General features: G+C 37.7%; 1 protein-coding gene across 1 annotated transcript; it reads right to left on the bottom strand.

Annotated features, from left to right (window-relative positions):
* Positions 1–2335: 2335 nt before the first annotated feature.
* On the bottom strand, positions 2336–17495 carry ankrd33ba (ankyrin repeat domain 33ba). Its single transcript, XM_040127591.1, has 6 exons — positions 16424–17495; positions 5799–5928; positions 5240–5380; positions 4428–4569; positions 3679–3877; positions 2336–2949 (listed from the first exon to the last, which is right to left on the bottom strand). Exons 1-6 carry the CDS (start codon positions 16856–16858, stop codon positions 2473–2475), a joined length of 1524 nt encoding a protein of 507 aa, XP_039983525.1. The 5' UTR covers positions 16859–17495; the 3' UTR covers positions 2336–2472.
* Between the last annotated feature and the right edge of the window lie 3157 nt (positions 17496–20652).

The raw sequence follows: 20652 nt of genomic DNA on the forward strand, positions 1-20652 counted from the left end.
TACACTTAAACATGCATAATGCCACTTAGATATACTTTATGTAACATGAAGAAATCCTTAAGTGTAGTACCAAAACCAGGCAATTGAGGGCCCTAACGAAGGGTTCCCCCCCAGAGATCACAGATTTGACAGAAGCATTCAGTGCTGACCTAGAATCAGGTCATCCTGTCTAAACCCCACCCTGTAGCATCTCAGCATGACAAAATAGCTGTCATACTATCAGTGGATAGTGCCAGATTTATTTGGCCCCTTCTGAAACTGTGAGGGATTTAGGTTGGAGATGCTGAGGAGGGCAGGAGGGGAATCGCTGACCAAGCCTGTAGTGCTTCATAATCTCAGGTTACAATCTAAACCAACAGCTATTTCACCTACAATGATGACCTGAATATCATCTGATGCATTCAGGGCTAGTAGGTTTTGTTCTCTCCACACACACACACACACACACACACACACACACACACACACACACACACACACACACACACACACACACACACACACAAACACACGATTAGAAACACACATCACCAGTTCACAGAAATTCTCTAGAAACCTTATGAAAATGCTCTATATTCACTGACAAATCACTAACAGAGAAATCCACTGCAAGTGAATATAGTTTTTATTCATGGTCAGCAAACCTAGGATGCCTCATAATAAACTGCACCCAGTAGGCATTGTTAGCTGTGATACTACATCGTCAGAATGAAGGCATGTTCATATAAAACAATTTGTTATCGTTAAATATGTCAATCCTGCAACCACTTACTTTCTAATTGTAGAGTTCAGTAAATGTGTAGTTTGCTCATCCTTTGTCGTGTTCAAATGACTTCCTCTGGGGAGTATCTAAGTAGATTGCCACTCTTAAGTCAATGAAGTTTATTTGAAGAAACGATTAGGCTACACAGTGGCCTTGTAACCCCTTAGCAGCTCATCACCATGTATATTAGACGCACACTCTTGGATGGAACTTAAACTGCAATCGCAATGAGGAGTTAGGACCGTGAAATTGTGCTCTCAAAAATCCCAACGTTATATCACTGCATTCCCTGTGGCTCTGTGTTTAAACTCACAACTGTTTTTTTGCCCTATTATTTTCACTGTTCTAATGTTAAAACAGGGAGCTGTCCTCTTGCACTATAATGGGTTGGTTGCTTTTATCAGAGGGTCTATATGTTAGGGATTATCACTTCAGTTCTACTTGTACTGTCACAATGACTTAAGGCTCACCCTAGTTTCTCAAAACTAAATTAATAGAGTTCATCTTTTTTGTCATTGTTAGATGAAAATCAAAAAGAATGGCAAAAAAAAAAAATCCCATCATAATCTTATTAATTTAACAACACAGGATGGCTGAGGCATCTGAAATCATAATAACAACAAACGAGTCACAACCACATCCAAAGCTAATGTTAGCAAAACTTTTTATTTTGTTCAAATCATCCACATCTTGTATACATCAGTCTCACAGATCTTAGAGTCTTCATTGCTTCATTGATACTTTATTACTAATGTAACCAGAGTTAATATTGTTTTGCAATGTAAACATTTAGGAAAGAATTTGAACTTTCCTCCCACCTAGTAAGATTTAACTGTTACATCACAATAGTGCCCTTAATTTAAATGTTGGTCTCAAATATTAAGACTAGAAAACACAATTCTTTGCACATCAGTATGTGGAAAAAGTCCATATTGAATGAAAAGTAAAAAGTTTGTCATCAAAAAGCATTAAAATCTCTAATATAAAATATATATAAGCAAAATACATTCATGGATTTGTCATCATAAAGTAAAACAAAAAGCAACGAAAATATTGCTGTCAAATGACATTAGATCCTATACAAAACTTATGTTCAGTTTTCTCAGCTAATATGACACGCATTTGTATTCTCCAATGAATATTTTAAAGACATTATTCCATAAAATCTTTAATTAATTGCTTCCATTTTTTAGGCAGAATAATTAACACATCTCTGCTGTGGTTACAGTCTGAGTGTGTGTTAATAAGTTTATTCTGTTCAAATACAGTGTAACACACTACAAAAACACTGCGCCCAAAGAGTAACAAAATATAGATTTGACCATCAATTAAAAAGCAATAAATCTGAAAAAATAAGTAATCTAAAGACATTTCAAGTATCAAATCCCCTGGGTATTCACTGTTTGACATCACAAAGGACACTGAGCATCATACACTTCTAACATACTGTCAAACCCATTTTTAAGCGGCCAACCTGCATCCTTTCTTCTAACACTGAATGGAATTCAATTGAGGATGCAAAACTGAGCACACAAACACAAAGTTCATTCTTCTGTCCTCTTTTAGGAACACTGCTGGTAATTCTAGGCCCACCCTGAGTTTGAAAGATTGTAGAAAAATACTGGTGCTAAATCTGGCCCACCCAGCATAACACTCCTGAACTAATATGGTTAGGGTTTGGTTACATCACATCCTTTGAGGCAATGATATTATTTCCTTTTTCCGGAAGCAAGGTATCTTTTTGTTACAGCCTCCAGTCTCCTCCTCTCTGCCTCCTCGGCTTTCCTCCTCTCTTCTTTTAGCTCCTTGTACCGCCACTTTGGGATCTGTAGCAGGTGCCCCCCTCCATCTTTGGCGCTACTCTTCCTCCGGATCTTTTCTGGTTCATAAGTTGGCGTGGGGGCCTTACATACCCTCACTTTGGGGATGCTGAAGCCAGGCCTGACACTGCTCCTTCTCAGGCTGCTGCTCCTGAGTCGAGGCACCAGGCTCTGGGCTTGGAGGCTTGCCTGGCGGTGTGCTGAGTTCTTGGCCACTAGTGTGACTCGGGAGTTCTGGAAGAGTTTGCGGTGGCTGTCCATCCTGTCAGGGTTGATGGAGCGGAGCCCCTTAGTGCGATGCTGGCGGATAATCTCAGGAACTGCATAGCACCGTTTGCCCACACTTGGGGGACTGTCAGGACACACCTGAAACAAAATCAACATTCTCTGAATGGCTTTACTCGTTATAATATCAGTAGTATAATATCAGTAGCAATAGTAGTGATAATAACAGAACTCTTGGTATCTTATCAATAAAGCAGTGATCAGTCTCCCTTTTGTTTTTATTGCGGTACTGGTAATCTTGCATAAATAAGCTGCTTATCAGATAAGGCTGGCGTTAATTATATCCTTTAATTATTATGAACTAATCCCACCAAAAAACACAATTTTTTAATAAAATAAATTACAAATGAGTGTCTTTTAACAGCATTATTACAATATTATCATTGGTTTATTTGCACGTCATTTCTATGAAACAGCAGTGACAGACCTACTTTATCCTCCTACTTGATAAATACATACAGAAGTTATTTGCATAGTAATGCAAAAACACACAAATATCAACTGTTCAGTCAAATTTCAAGTCTGTGGAAGGTGATTTCTGTATTCTACAAGAATGTTTGGCTCCATTGAAAGTTAAGTAAATGAGCTGATATCTCAAATTATGCTGAGTATATGTAGATACCACCAGGAATAACTTTAAAGACTGGCTTGACCCTAAAAATTCTTCCTTATCACAAAAAGTAGTTACACTCATTGCTTCACCTTATCTAGAGTAGATGTGCTCTTGGATCTTTTGGGATACTCTTCAATGTTGATTAAAGAATAACTGGATAATCACCAGTAAACATGATGTAGGACTTCATTACTCACTGTATGGCATGCAACAGCAATGAAAGGGCTCCTCATAGCCGTTGTAATAGAAACCATGTGGTCAATAACACCTTCATCTTCAAGGTTGGTGACATTCACAATGCTGAAGACGTTCCGCACGGTATCGGACAGGCGTTTCAGACAGCCGCGGGGCTCCTGGGCTTTGGCCACCAGTGATGCCAGTGGGGGCCACTCTAGACTGGGAGTGCAAGTTTGACATATATCAACTGCACAGAGGAACTGAAGGGTTTACTCTTCACAATCATGAAGATGTATACTCTCAAAAGCATCTTTTATGCTGTGGTGTTATCTTGATCAGTGCATGTGTATAATTTTATGTGTTTGTCTTGGAGTGGGTATTTCTTATCCCTTGCTAATTTAACAATGGCCACTTGCATTAACCCTCCTTAATCTGCAATAAACAACTTTTTTCACATTAAACTTAGTAAGAAATAATAAGATTTATTACACACTTTGGTTTTTGGAGGTGCCCAAGTGAAGAGTCAGAGAAAGGGGTGCTTACACATTAACTTAACAAATGTAATGAGTATTGTAGTCACCCTGAAAACTAGTCAGTAATATTTTGTTTATGAATAGAAATCTGCCTGCTTCCATTCTCCTCCGTTGGAATACAATTCTGACATACTGCAATGCAGTAATGAATGAATGAATCTAATTAAAGGTTATAGAATATTGCACATGGTTAACAGACATACTAAGAAACAATGTAATTGATATGTTACTTTTACCTATATGTAGCAAAGTATTGGCAGGGGCAGGGCCGTTCCATCAGTCGTGTCATCACCCAGGCAGTTTCATAACGGCCAGTAAATAAGGCCCACTCCCTGGCAGTCAAGTGGCGGCCAAAGTCTCTCGCATTCAGGGCAGCCCCTGGTAGAGACAACAAATAAAGTTTAAAAAGTCAACAAAAGAGCACAGCAGATGGTGGATACACAAAGACCCAAAGATATTGGTTAAAAGATACAAAGATGGAGATAGAAAGATTTACTGTAGATGTGCTCAGAGAAGATTCAAAAGTTTGTGTCTAAAGGCTGCGATCTGTCTTAGTATGTTCAGGATAATTTATGCACACCAACCACATACAAATCTCACAGGGCTAGATAATAGATGCACAAAATGCCAACATAAAATGTTGATAAATTAATCTAAAGGTGTCATTCCCATGACTAAAGTTAAACTGAAAAATCCTGTCAATTAAACCCCCTATCGCTTTGATTTGGTATAAAATCTCTTCATTACTTCCATACTTATGGCTAAAATGAGAATACTCATTCACTAACACAAATCTGAAACAGTGCCAAAACTTATTCAAATTGTGCATCTGCTCACCAAATTTCTGAGTTTTCTGAGCTGCCCTGATAGCAGAGTAATAGTAGAATAAAATCAGTAAAATCTGCCCAAAAACCCAGGTGATTTGTAAAATCCAGACTTTGACAGTGCAACATATAAGCAACAAGTTTCTGATACTGAGATATTTGTTTCTGTGTATGAAATCTGATAAGTTTTGTACATTTAATGTATTTACACACATTTGCCTCACCTGCCATCATGAGCGAACGTACACATTCCACCCGGCCCTGCATGGCAGCTTTCATCAGAGCAGTGAAGCCATGGCAGTTTCTCCTCTCTAAGTCCAACCCAGAGTAATAGTTCAGCAAATAGTTGGTGATTGTTATATGGCCTTGAAGAACAAAGGGATGGACAGTAGTTACCGTAGGTCACAATTCAGTCTGTAAGCATAATGTTGGCTTGGAAAAAAACCTGCAAAATGCTCATTCACACTTGTCCACCACATTTTAGACAGACATGATCCACATCAATACAGCTGCTCCTTATTCACTTTCATACAACACACTCGTTACTTCTGTTTCAGAAAGCTTGAGTACAGCTAGTGCAAACGTGTTTTTTATGCTTGTCTGTGTGTTCATCTGTGTCATCATTAGTTCTACTGTGTGTATTTGTATCCGTGTGTGCATGTGTTAGAATGTACTGTGAACCAACCTGTAAGCGTCTGTGTGTATGTATATCTAAGCCTGTGTCTGATATATTACGGTGTCCATTTCTGTGGAAACAGTAATATATGTATACGTAGGACTTACCTGCTTGAGCAGCAGTGATAAGAGCTGTGTTTCCCTCACTGTCTTGCCAGTTGACATCCAGATACGGACACTGAGACAGCGCTATGACGACATCCACATAACCTTGGTAACATGCAACCAATAGCCCTATCTGAGATAAAAAAAGTGACAGGCCAGAAAGAAGAGATGGAGGAGTTAAAATATGAGGGAAAGGGAGAGAGGCTTAGGTTTAGAATCAGCAAAATTGTTCAGGGAAAACACTTTTCATAGGAGATGAAGCCAAACTGCAGTGAAGTGCTGACAAATAGCACGAAGTAAAAATGTTTTAATTGCAGTGTCAGTAGGAATCCCTAAGACCAGGGGACCTTTGTGCATCATTTAAAACCAATATCTGTGAATAAATATGACAGCTGTTGTGTTTTTACTGAGACGTGAAGCGTCTGATGTTGGAGAGACAGCTTGTGTACTTTTGTGTTTATGCGTATGTGTTTGTATGCCTGTGTGTGTTCATGCCCGACTACGTACCCTTCTATGTGTGACAAATGTGTAAATATTAGTCGCTAGTATGTTTATGTGAGTTTGGAAGCATGTGAATCCTGGAAAAGTTGTGTAAAAGCTGATTTTTTTCCGGAAGGTGCACACTTCATCAGCCAAGACAAGTTTACCACCAGAGAGAGAAGAAAGATTGGGCGAACCTGTGAGTAGAATTTAGGAACACAGAGTTCTCAATTGACATATCATATACAGTGACTTTATACATTTATCAATGAGATATTTCTGTTAGAAAGAAATGTATTTCACTAGATGGATCAAATGTAGGGGATAAATTTGGAATACATGTTTTCCTACAGGAAATCATTTCACAAATTAGTAAATATATGTAAATAATAGGAATAATGTAATGAGAATGAATGTAATTAATGTTAACATAAATGTGTTTGTGTGTGTGTTTTATTGGAACTGATCTAAATTTGACAAGAATATTCTTAGATCTCAAAAACTAATCAGACACTTGTAGAAGAGAACTAGTTGTATATTTGTCAGTTAATAGCTGATATTAGCACAATCTAATGTCAACATCAATTTTTTTCTCATTCTTTCAGTTTCTAGATGATTTAGCATAAATAAATACATACATATTTGTACAACCTTTCATTCGTCAGAAAAATTATAGTCTTTTTCCTTTGTCACAGGTGTATTTTGTTTTGTGCCAGAGGCCAGAATCGTATTTGTACAATATCTTGCATTTAATGCTGCCTTCTAATAGAATTCAGCAGCTTGTTTTCAACAGGAGAAGTAAAATATAGAAAATAATCCATTAAAATGGTACATGACTGCGATTCGGTAATTATATGCAATGCATAGTAACCACAAGAGAGTAGACAAAGACCTACATGATGTTGAAGGTTCTGCTATTTTTAAAAGTGTACAAATGTTCAAAAGTGTGACTTTCAAAGCCGGAGCTATTGGAAAAAGTCAAACAAACAACATTTTGTTGTTCATAACTACCTATTAATTGGCAAGCCAGCAGACCCTACTGGAACTCTTAATTAGTGCTTTATTAAAGCTAGATGTGCTGGAAATGTCAACCAGTCAAACCTACTTCATGTAAAAACACACGTAGACAGTGCATGCATCAGTTGCAAGACAAATATTTATGTATTCTGCTGAGATTAATCAAGAGATGCTGTAGTAATTTCATTCACATTCCTTATATTTTCTAATATGTAGGTGTTCCCATAGTGTGAGATTGAATCAAATATGCTAAAATATAACGTGGTTAAGTTGACAACAAACAACAGTTGAAAGGCAGTGTAATGCCTTAGCTGCAGGTCATCAGGTGGTGTCATACTGTAAAAGACATGGTGACTGAAACAGAATCAGTAACAACTATCACCTCCCAGTTGCTGTGAAAACCTGACTGCAGGACAAATCAGTGTATAAAGACACCATGGGGTACTCAACTTCTTTGTGTATATTTAACACCATGTGAATATGAGAATGTTGCCATGACGATAAAAAAGTTGGCTGGCAAGATGAAAATATAGTATTTAGTTGAGCCGTTAAAATTTGTTCCACATTTCCTATTCCTTGAGAAAGCTTGATTCGTGAACCCGCTTCTGTGGCATGATGTTCTCTTCATAAAAGCACTCATAAATTTTGCTTGATGCTCCTGCTCTTGACAGGATGAGTTTATAGTCTTGGTTCCCAAGCACACTGTGTACTGTGTAGTTTTTCTTTCAAACTTTGGTATGAACATGATGAAAAGTTCTGTCTCACTGAAATTAATAAATATAATAATAATGGCCAAGATTGATACAGAGAGGGCCTGAAGGTTTAAAAAAGTTTTAGAAAGTTTGTACCATCCTCCCCCATATCTGACTACCAGCCACCCACCCACACATGCAAACACACAAACATTATACTGTCAGTGTGTGTGAAAGGATAAAGTTACATTTGTATCTCCACATACTGCATCCTTCCACTCATTGATGTCAAAATATGAAAACCTCATGCAAAATACCTACAGTGTCTGATACAAATTTATCTGGTTGCAAACTGTTTTAATTAACCCTTAATTTAACCAACACAAAGGGTATGTCAGCATAATGTCATATCAGTATGAGACTATTCTAACAATTACATTTTTTAAGACAATGAAATATTCCCAAAACATGTGATGTTCTGATAAATCCTATTAATATAGCTTTTTGTCAGACAAGTACGAGAAGGACTGTTTTTATTTGTGTTAATCTGTATCAGACTAAAAACATAGTTTCTTATTAAAATATAGCAACTTAGCTTTTGATTATCTCTGCAGCATAGGCTCAATTAAAACAATGCCTTACCGCATCTACAAGACAAGAGATGTTTTTTCACCCGTAAGACCAACTGAATTTAAAGTTTTGGCTACGACAAGCCAGGCTGTCAGCCAGCTGGAGATGTAGTCACATTACTGTTGTCAGCTCTCAGAGTTTTAAGGGGAAAAGGTCCTGTGGAGTAACTGGTGGATTATCTAGAAGAAATTCACTGACAATGGCACAGCTCCAGATAGCTCTTTCTGGTTAGACATACACGTGACCTTGTATGCCTCTCTTTCTCATTGTACCACATGCAAACATACACACATTGTTGGCAACCCTCCAGTCTTGCTGTGATGTGCTTTAGAAGAATGACTTGCAGCATGTCTGCAGCAATTTCATCAGACAATGTCTACTTTCTCTGCAAAACTCTCTCCAACACACACACATACACACACACACACACACACACACACACACACACACACACACACACACACACACGCACGCACGCACGCGCACGACCAAACACACAACCACGCAGAAGCATTTAACTTTTTAAAAAAACTTTTCTCACACTCAAGTTTTGTACTCAGCACATCCCTATCACACATACAGGAATATGTGTTACATATCCATTGTACTCTGACTTTGAAGGACTTCAGTAATGGTTGTTGGCAATGTTGGTATTTGAAGAATCTGAGAGGAGAGCACCAGTGAAATGCACACACAGCAATTGCAGAGACACACATGAATTGAAAAAGGGCAATTGTGCTACACAATATTACCTGCTCATTGACTAACACAGGGACTAAAGGGATAAAAATAACAAACCTGAAACAATCAAAAGAGGTACTACCCAGGATGGATGAGTGTGTATGCAGTGCATGTGTGTGTAAAAAGATTGAGATACAATAAAATGTAAATAGAGACTTCGAGCATGATTGAGATTCAAATCCTCACCAATGGTTTTCCGGGGATTATGTAAAGTCCAGACTGTAAGTATTTGGACATTCACACATTTTTTGTTCTTCAAGCTCTGTGCTTCAGCACATTCAATTTGAAATAAAATAATGGATACTACATTGAAGTGCCATGTCTCACTTTTAATTTGAGTAGATTTACATCAGTATAGAAAGAACTGTATGTGAGATATAGCCCTTGTAACACATAGCACCCAAAATTTAGGAGATCAAAAGTAATTGGACACTTGGCTACTAATTGTTTATTGGGCAGCTGTGTGAGCCTGAAGAACAAAAACAAATGTCTAATTGTCCAAATACATTTTCGAACAGTTACACATACTCCGGTCAGAAATGTTTCTCTCTATGTTGACCAAATGAAGATGCAGACTAGCCTCAGATGTAACACATGTAGGTAGCAATTTCTTTATTTTTTGTGCATTCATATTGCCTATAAATGTGAAAACAAGGCCTTTTTTTTTTTTTCACATAGCTATCTAACATTAGTAATTTAAGCTGCTGTCTGTCCCTTTACAACATTCAACATTTTGGAACACCTATTGTGCTGGTAAATTTGTAATTTGTTCAAAAAATGTAAGCTAGTTATTAGCTTAACTTTTTGTTATTATAAAACCTGATGAGTGTCACTAGCAAGTTCCTGCGGAATCAATTGTTTCTGTCCTAAACTGTAGTAATTTTGGTGATGGCAAATTTCCAGATTGTCAAAATTCATACCAACAGGTGACAACATTGGCCCTAAGCCACTTCAAACCTACAGAGTAATGTCTTCAAATCTACCATATATTAAAGGTAGCCTGTGGAGTTTTTGACCTCTGGTTGTGCTATAGAGAAGCGCATGAAGACGCACGTGCACTGGTAATAGTTTCACACTATTTGACTGACCTACAGGTAGCTGTAATGTACTATGATATGCAGCAATATGCCACGGAAGTATAAGACTGCTAGCTAGTAAACTTTGGATGTAAACAATGCAAGATTTGCAATACTTAAAAATCAGCTCTCCAATGTTTTATAAAGAAGGGAAATGCATTAAACATATTGGTAGGCCTTAAAAGTACACATAATACATTTTGGTGAGTAACAGTGAATGCAAACATAACTTTTGTTTGTTCACAGGAAAACTCTACTGAACACCTTGAATATTCCCTGATATTAGGATGACCAGTTGCCTCTAATCTCTGCCTGACTGTCGAAAATGATATACCATTTTTTATTCTACAGATATTTCAATAATTAAATTACAGTACCGACATCATCAGCTGGTACCAGAAATTCGCATCCATATTAATATAGGAGGTGCTATTTTATTGCATAAAATTTTTTTAGTCATGACAATTTTGACAGTACACACGGCATAACAGATCAATATGATAAACATTATATAGATTCCTTATCAAAAAGGAATTTTAGTTTCATTAGAACTTTAAGTAAAGCTTGCATTTCCAATCAAGGTCAGTGGGCTTTGATGCAGACTGAACACAGTCACATTCTGATCAATTTATTATTAGCCCATATAGACACATAAACATAGTCAAAGGCACCAACACACACACTAACACATACACACACATATGCACACTCCCTCAGTAATCTGGGGAATATCCAGAGCTAGAAATAGAAAGGCTTAGCCTTATCAGTGAGCGAGACACAGAGAGAAGGGGAGGGAGAGAGACACAACTGTGTACAGTCCTGGTTGAAATTTTTGGCACCCCTGAATTTTAAGCACAGAATTTAGAATATATTTTGAAATAAATGCAAATTAACCAATTTTGTATAATCAAAACACTTAATAAAATGTCCAAGTTACTGAACAAAACAAAAAAACCTTTAATATAGTGAAATAAAAATACAGATTAAATGTACGCTTGACACAATTATTGGCACCCTTTTGATGAATTTAAATTAGTTCCTAAAACAAAACAAAAAAACAAATAAGACTCACCTGTGCTTAATTTTCGCTGTTCATGTGACCTGAATAAACCAATGAATGTTGGTTTTACTGCATACAAAGGGGCTACCTACACTAAAACATGATAGAGACTCCTGTAAACTTAAAAGAGCTTGAACACATTGTAAAGTAAGAGCAGCAGAAACTAGCAGCAGACAGCTTATTAAGATATTTTGATTATAAAAAATGGTTAATTTGCATTTATTTCTGAAGATATTCAAAATTCTGTACTTAATATTCAGGGTTGCCAATAATTTCAACCAGGACTGCATTTACAGTGAATGTGAGATTGTTGTAATAATTAGCAATGAGAATGACACAATATCCACTGTAACCCTTAAAATTCCTTTCCCAGCCAATGTTCAAACTGTACCTCTGCAGCCTGCATCAATCAAAAATAAAACTTTGGATTGGTTTTGCTTTTTACAGTACATCTTTTTGTTCAAAGACATGCACAGGTACACACGGGCAACACGCTCTAGACTGCCCTCAATCACATACACTAGAAGCATAACTAACAGACATACTAGGGCATGTTTCTGTCAATAGCCTTCCTGTTAACTGTCTTTCTGTCTGCAGCTGGGCGTTCACATGGTTGTATCAAATCAGATTTGTATTACTGTCGCTTTGATTTTTCCATATATCTATATTTGCTAGCAGCATTACACTTGCTACCATCTACAGTGCCAAATATCTGTCTCTCCCCCCGGGTCCCTCACTTAGTCTTGCCTGTTGATGTGATGCTTGATCTGTGTGTTGGTCAGCCATCCTGTCTGTTTGTCAGACACTGTGGTTGACTTTGTCGCATGTTGTCTTGGCAGGCATGGTTGAAGCATACTGTGTCTGTTGAGGTTCATCACCTGATCTTAGCCTATTTGGAGAATCTGTTTTTCTAAAGTAGGAGCATGTGTGTGTGTGTGTGTGTGTGTGTGTGTGCGCGCGACAGAAAAGGGGTAAGAGAGGTGAAAGTTAGGCAGGGTGATTGGATTCTGTGTGTGTCTGTGTGCATGTGAGTGTGTGTGTGCGTATGTATTGAGTTTTCATGTGAGCATCACAGCATATCCACTCTAACAGGGAGACAAACTGTTCTAAACAGGGTCAGAGATGCCAGAGGACACCGATATTAATCTGTTACATAACATTAATACACACACACATCTCGTAACAGTCACCATTCAGAAGGGATAACCCTGATGTTTATTGACTTGCATTCATCTTTTACTTTTTACAACATAATGCCAATAGTTTGTTGAAATCTCATGCATCACATCAGCCATTGCAGTCACAACACTTATTTTGTCGTGATCTCGATTTCAGTTAATACAGTTTCAACATGAACGCTTGGCATTGGCAAGTAGAGTTTTATTGCGTTTCAAAGGCTAGGTTAAGACAAAAAATGGATTTGCAACAAGACAAAATAGGCCTCCAAAAAATATACTGAAAAAAAAAAATACTATCAAAAGTTATGAATGATGGTTTATGACACTAATCTCTCTGCTAGCTAAACTGTCTAATAAGCCTCGAAACATATTCTCAAGTTATCATGGAACATTTACTAAAAATGTAAGGTTGAAGTGTATCAAATTTCCTTTGCATCCCTAAAGGTCTACTTGGAAACATTCGTTCTGATTGTCTCACCTGTTATGTCACAAGGGTTCATTTTTTACAAATGTTGCTTTAGGCTATATGACTTGTTTTTCTACCCTCTCTGTGTATCTTACCCTTAACCAGTACTGTAATGTAGATATTTTGTCCACATGACAGATTGTTGGTGTTTACTTAACTTTTTATCATGAAATTTCTTGCAGAACCACATTGATGTGATATGATCAGGTATAAACTACAGCACCACAAAGATCCATGTGCATACTCTGGCCCCTGTGTATTCTGCAATGCATGACACCACACAAACTTATATCCGTTAAAAATGTATAAATGAATGTACTGCTCTGATCACTATTACAGACTCAGGGTCAATCTCCTGCATTGGCAAGTGCCAACTCACTGCTGAAGTGCTTTTATGTAAATCACAAAATCCCTACAATCTTCTGAGCTGCAGTTTTGTAGTTGAGCCTAACCTTTTCCTCCGTGCTGAAGAGGACAGTAGTAAACAGAGCCAACACATTATTCTGTGTGCATGTAATAATATGGATGAACTGAGCAAAAGTACACTCTTTTCTGCATCTTTGCAGTATCTTTGTTTTTCCAACATAGTCTACAATATATTAATATGGCCCACTCTTTTCAGATTGGCCTGGTTTATCTGTGTTAACATTATAATTTCTTCTTGATTCCACCAGTTTAACCTGCTTCAACTGCAAAATGGATATGTACTGTATTTGAACTTTGTTTGCACAGTCAGACAATTGCAACTGTATTGTATATAATCCAACTATTGATATATAATAAAATATTTCCATAGACTGTAAATATACCTTAATTTGACAAAACCTCTACAATACTTCCTTTCTCTTGCAACATGAACAAATCATTATCCAGAAAACCTGCCTATAAACTGCTGATGAGAGAAAGGGGAAATATTGTACGTGCTGTACTTGGTCAAATCTAAGCCTGGGATGTAACACCACTTGGTCAAGCTGTCTGCTATATAGGATGTTGACATCTGTCTCAGGATGTTGAACACACATACACATGCACTAATGAGCTTTACAGATTCATATCAGCATGTGTTTCCAGTGGATGTGTTGCTTAACCTGTATTGTGTCTGTGGGTACGTGCACATCCCTGAGGTCAGAGGGCATAGCATGAACGGCAAATGCTGTAGCACAGTTCCTGGTTATTTATGTGAACAAATAACTTTCTTGCTCTGCATCTCTTACTGCTACACACACACATTGCATCCAAGCATGTGTTTTGGGGTGTTTGCCAAATTAATCCCAGTGCCTTTAAATGGTAAATGGACTGCTCTTATATAGCGCTTTTCTATTCTTACTCAAAGCGCTTTACACTACATGCCACATTCACCCATTCACACACATTCATACAGCGCTGTTTTCTATACATACTGTGCTTTTTATACATACAAACACACTCACACTGATGATACATCGGGGGCATTTTTGGGGTTCAGAATATTGCTCAAGGACACTTTGACATGCAGACTTGAGGAGCAAGGGATTGAACCACCGACCTTCCAGTTAGTGGACAACCCGCTCTACCTCCGGAGCCATGGCCAGACCCTTGGGAGCCCTTAGGATCCTTGACCCTTCCCTGTTGGGTTTTATGCAGGATGTGTATATGTGTATGTGTCCATCTTTCTCTTTTCTCTTTTTTTTTCATATTCTGAATAAAACACACATATTCGCACACAGTCTATAATACAGACAATGTCAACTAGCAAAAAAGCTTAAGAACCAGGGAAATCTCAACAGAAAAGACGAAGAAAAGAAATTCCTTGGTATTCCAATGATGTAATGCTACTCTATCTTCCCATGAGCTCATCAGTTATTACATCCATGCAGAGAAATAAGGAGAGGTGGTGAGAGATTAGTGTATGGAGAAGAGGAGATGAAATGGAAGAAGATACAAAGACAAATAGGGGTAGTTTCAAGATTAGAGACCCAGTTTTGTGATGTAAGGTAAGTAGTATGAAAACACAAACCAGCTAAAAAAGTTAAAAACTCCTACTTCTTCACTGAAGTCCCGTGGTTGCCAACGGTAGAAAGCTATGCTTATATTTGGTGACTTTCATATATCTGAAAGTTGGTAATTGTGTGCTTGGTAATGGGCAAACATGCTTTCTCAGCTTTCTCTCGATAAAAGGGACAACAAGAGATAACAAATTATTCCAACATAAATACACTGAGTCACAAAAATTGCATGATAAGAACAAAATGATTCAGCATAGAGCTCATTACCTACTAATTCCATTACCATTAGCGAAATGTCCAGATGAATAAAAACTAGTCTACTGTTCCATAATTATGGATTTATCTCTTTCCCCTGGTTTGCAGGTCTTTGGCAGGATGGACCTTTATCCATAAGGTGTTAAATTTCCAATAATTTTTGAAGAATTTTTAATCTTTTTGATAAATTACCTTAAAAATTACCTTTTAAATTTTAGTATTTCAGGTTCATTGAAAAAAAAAAAAAAACTGCGTCATGCAGTGCTTTATCATGAAAATGACAGATAATCCAGATGATCCTTTTTTTCTGACAAAGACTATTATGAAAATGCAGTCACACACTCACTCACATACACATTAATATGTCTGCATAACCACACACTCACACACATACAGAGGATTGTGTGTTCTGTTAACCTTGAGAGACCTCAATGTTTTTAAAGAGCTTGAGGTTGCTTGTTCTCCTAAAACTGAGGTCTGTCATCGCACAACATACAAATACCTTTCAGAAAATACTAGTTTTGTATGAAAAATTATAAGGTGATCCAAGGAATTTCAGAATAACATGTACAAGATTTAAAATGTAGAATTTGTAAGTCAACTTGCAACATGGTAAGAAATTGTCAATTCAACCCAATCTCCTTTAAGTAAATATCAGATTAACATTTTATTGCTGACTGATTATTGATTATTAATTAATTATTGCACATAAGTTACAGACCGATTGAAATATTGGTGTAATAACTTAAGTTTTCAGTGAGGCTGGCCACCTTGCATTCATAACAAAGTTAAACACATGACATAAATTAAAGGTATTAAATAGAGGTCAGACCAGATACGTTCCTAAGGCCTGGAATTAGGTAAGTAAGCCACTGCAGAAAGCTCAGACTTACTTATTTCAATACCTACTAAATCTGAGGCTTCTTATCTGAACTTTCTGCACTGAGTGTTAGAAGGGGTGATGAAGGGTTCATGTGGACTACTGAAAGTATTAGCTAGGCCTACTTTTGCGAAGTTATTCAAAGTTGTTCTATCATGTGCTTCATACCCTGTCGTTCCTGTCCATCTCCTTGACCTCCTCCTCCTTCACTCCATGCCGTATCATTATCCGGACGATAGCCGCATTGTTGGTGCAGGACGCCTGGAAAAAAGATAACGGCTCCGGGCTTTCCGGGGACGGGGTGCGCTCCGAGTCCGCAAACACATCGTCTGGCGGGTAGAAGGAGTCGTCCGACGCGATGCTCCGATAGTCTTCTAAGTCCTCAAAGTAAACTTCTTCGAATTCATCATCGTCTTCCTCTCCTCTGTCGTCCTCGTCACCGTCCTCTTCACAAGAACCCAGGTAGTCCTCGTCGTCAGAGTTGAACAGCGGCTCCTCGGCTATGGTCGGGTGGACCTGAGCGATGTTTCCCCTGACTTTTTGCTGCTGTTGGATCTGTTTGACCCGGCCTCCTCCATCCCTGTCGTCCGTAATCAGCACCATCTAACCCCACAGCCTAGGGCACTGTCCTCGGCGTAGAGTGCAGCCGGGCACACGGGGAGCGAACATGGGACTGGCTCTCTCTCCAAGGCAAGACTCACATGCAAAAAGTCAGTTACATCGCCTACGGGAGCCTTAATTACACAAACTCCTTAATCTGTTGTATCATATATATTAGTTGAGCATGTTGCGCGTGCAGTTACCCGTCGTCTTCGTCCCCAAAACGAAACAACGCTGAGTTGTACTTAGTTATCCGGTGAGAGAACATATGAATGGATATACGATTCAGGCTTTTCAAAAGCTGCGCTACAGCAGAAAATAAGAGCTGGGCACACAACCGTCCCATGTAGGGTGGAGAGAGATAGCAGTCTATTAACCTATAGTCGCCTAATCCGATTAGATGGGCTGGGACCTCTCTCACTCTCTGTCCACTGAAAGGGATTAATTCTACTCTCTCTACTGGACGCATTAATATGAGATTAATAGACTACGTTTATGGTTTACTTAGTGTTATGTGTGTATTTATCGGTATGGCAAGATGATTACTTTTTTCTGACAAAGGCTATTGTGCAAATACCAGTGTCTGATATTGGTAAAGTTCTATAATACAACTTCCCTGAGTAGCCCGAAACTGCCAAGTTCATGTTGTGGAATTTATGGTTTAACAAAGCCTTTTCAAGTTGCTCTTTGACACACTAATGCCAGTGTCTCATTGGTAGATATGGTTTACCCACAGACTCCCACACATTGAATCCAAATCAAGGACAAGAAAATGCAGTCAGATGCTCACACACAAATGTCTATATGACCATACACAAAGGATTGTGTTCTGCTAACCTTGAAAAACTCCAGTGTTTCAATGGATTTAGACTATATTGGTGTTTTACTTAGATTTATGTGTGCATTTATTGGTATGATATAGATTGGTATGATTGTTTTAGGATTTCAATTGTAATTCAAAAACAAATATATATATTTTTTCTATATCATCTGATTGCCAGTTTCTGTACAATTAAAGTAGAAATAGGCAGTTTATTTGTGCCTTCCTCCCAGTTCCTATCAATTAGTTTTTGAGCACCTGCTTTAATACAGCAAACATTGAATTTGACCTCTGCTTCTGGTTGTTTCTCATCTGGTTGTTTTCACTATCCACAGAAATGTATAATAGAAAACAGGGTAAAGTGATAGGAGATTATCATAATTTGCTGTTACTGGATGCCATATGCATACTATTGTATGTATGTCTATCTACATAGAGTATGGCTTTGAGTTTTGTGTAAAGTCTGTGGTGCCCATATACTATAATATTGCTTACTTATAGGTCACAACCAGATTTACAGAGATGATCCTTTTTCTCTCAGTAATTAAAAACATCAGTTTGCTGACATCACTTGCTGTGGAAACAATGAGTGTATAACAGTCTCAGTGTGTACCCATCATTATACCTTCATCTAACACCAGCTGAGATCTGTACTCTCCTGTGGCTCTTCCATCTCTAAGGTATCATTCTGCTCCTGTGTAGGTGAGAGTCAGGGCTAGTAATCCTTGACACAAGACACAATCACCAGAGAAATGGATGATAAATTAAAATCCTTCATCTCCAGTATTAGAATTAGTTAAAACATATCTGGTAAAGTTCAGGTGAAAGCTAGAATCATCTTTTTTTAGGTGTAAAACCCTCATGGACCTGGCTTCAATTCATTGATTCACTAATTTATCAACTTACTCATTTATAACCTTCTTGTGTGTAGATTTTTAGTCACATTTTACACTGTAATGCAGGCTGGGCCCTAAAAGCTACATTGTAACATCGTAATTACAAACAGAATATGTGCTCATGCAAATGAAATAAAAATGTAAAGGGAGACCTCAGGCTCAGAAAGATACAGTGGCTCCCACTCGAGAGCCACTGATATCAATGGCATAGACAAAATATTACAAACACTTCTCAATATAATGCAATACATTTCAAGGAAACCACAAAATAACCATAAAGTCAAACCCACAATGCTCTAAAACAACAAGAACTGAACCATCATAAAAGTATGATTTATTGCAGGGCTTTTGTATTAGACCACATGACTTTTAGCTAAGTGGACCTAATAAAGTGGCAACTAAGTGTATATAAATATTTCAAGAAACATTTTGTTTAATGTAAAATCTTTCACAGGTTTTAAGAATTGACTGTACAAATATATGGTTTAAAATCTTATATATTTTACTGGAATTAAAATGGTGTCTATACTTAAAGACACACAGGTGTCTGTAATGTCAGACACCTGACATGGTATGCAGTCCAACCCAATGCCCTGGATCTATGACACAAATGTATTCTGTTACCAACGTTGTGTTGTGTTCCAGTTTCAACAAGCAGTTCCAGTGTTTCTAAAGGAAATTGGCTAATATTGCCTGGCAATAAACTGTTGTTTCAGGGGATACAAGTGAATAGCTAAAGTCAATTGAATTGCAGAAATTCATCAAAATTCTAGAAGACTCAATATTGCAAATTGCAACATAAAACATTACTTTGCCATTTATATTACTCTATAATATTCCCTGTCTCATCCATTTTTTTTTCTTTCGTGTTATATTTTGTGTAGACAGCTGTAATATGAAATCAAATAAACCATTAGTGCTCACGGTGATATTTGACACTGTAAGTGGCACTAGTGGGCCCCAATTAGCTCTGGCTAAATGGAAGGAAGTTATTATTACATACTGAGAAAACTTGCAGCTGATTTAGGGTGAGAACTCTTCAGTTCTACAAGATCTCTCACGTTCATTTTAGGTTCAGCAACACAGTTGGTGGGAAATTTGTAATTCATTCAAGGGCCCCATAGGTGGGCAGTAGAGTGCAGATGTAAAACATCACACAATGACCATGCTGCTGCAGTGCAAAATTCTGTACTGTATATCATGGAGTATTGCATTATGGACACTTGAAAAATCAGATTTTTTCATTCACTTTGATGTGGATGTCTCCCACAGACAGATAATCATAGTGAAGCACACTGGAGCCGTTCTATGAATGTGTGTCATGTCAATGGTGAGATTTATGCTGGGTCCCTGATCCATTTCATATTCAAGGCTCTTTCAAACTATACTTAACTTGAGTACTCTCCTGGGAACACTCCAGTACAGTTAGATATTAAAAAATTTTATCCAAAAACCTAAGAGAAGTTTTGTGGCAGATTCAATAGGTCAGCAAAAACAGGACTGTGTTATTTATATGATTGCTGTTGTCTTTCTCTTTGTTACATGCCATATTGTTTTCATTTGGATTGATATTATTTTCTAGAACAATTTTTAAGTAATCATCACAGGCTGGATCACCTGAAATAATAGTTCAGATTGTTTGGAAAGACCATCAAGCTGCAGTTGCATCTACCATGAAGTAAAAAGTGCTCTTTGGCATAACAGTCTCGCAGCTTTAATCTGCTCTAACAATTTTACTAAGCATGCTACAGAGGAAGGGTCCAAGTAATGTTCACTTTCTCTGCATTTTGACCAGTGTTCACCCTTAACCCTGCATGCTACACATGCAGTCACTACAGTAATCCTGGTATTTTGCATTAGTTAAGAATTTCTGAAACTTAACTCTATGTGCGTAGCCTATTTAAGCAGCCATAAGCATTATGATCATTGGGTTGGCAAGCAAGGGCAGGAAAAAATGGACCTTACCCTAACAGCCACATTAGGTATGCCTCAGGGTCTACTGTTGAGAAGCTCTCTTGCACACGTTACTGGTTGTTTTAAATGTCCTTTCCCGTAAGCATGTATTATTTTAAATTAAGAAA

The sequence above is a fragment of the Xiphias gladius genome, chromosome 5 (assembly GCF_016859285.1).
Source record: "Xiphias gladius isolate SHS-SW01 ecotype Sanya breed wild chromosome 5, ASM1685928v1, whole genome shotgun sequence".
Taxonomy (NCBI): Eukaryota; Metazoa; Chordata; class Actinopteri; order Istiophoriformes; family Xiphiidae; genus Xiphias; species Xiphias gladius.

Excerpts from the sequence above, each read along its gene's own strand:
- ankrd33ba (XM_040127591.1), bottom strand. The coding sequence starts at position 16,858 with ATGGTGCTGATTACGGACGACAGGGATGGAGGAGGCCGGGTCAAACAG. Across the intron at positions 5,381-5,798 it reads TATCACTGCTGCTCAAGCAG|GCCATATAACAATCACCAAC; the intron begins GTAAGTCCTACG and ends TTGTTCTTCAAG. Across the intron at positions 2,950-3,678 it reads TTGCTGTTGCATGCCATACA|GTGTGTCCTGACAGTCCCCC; the intron begins GTGAGTAATGAA and ends ATTTTGTTTCAG.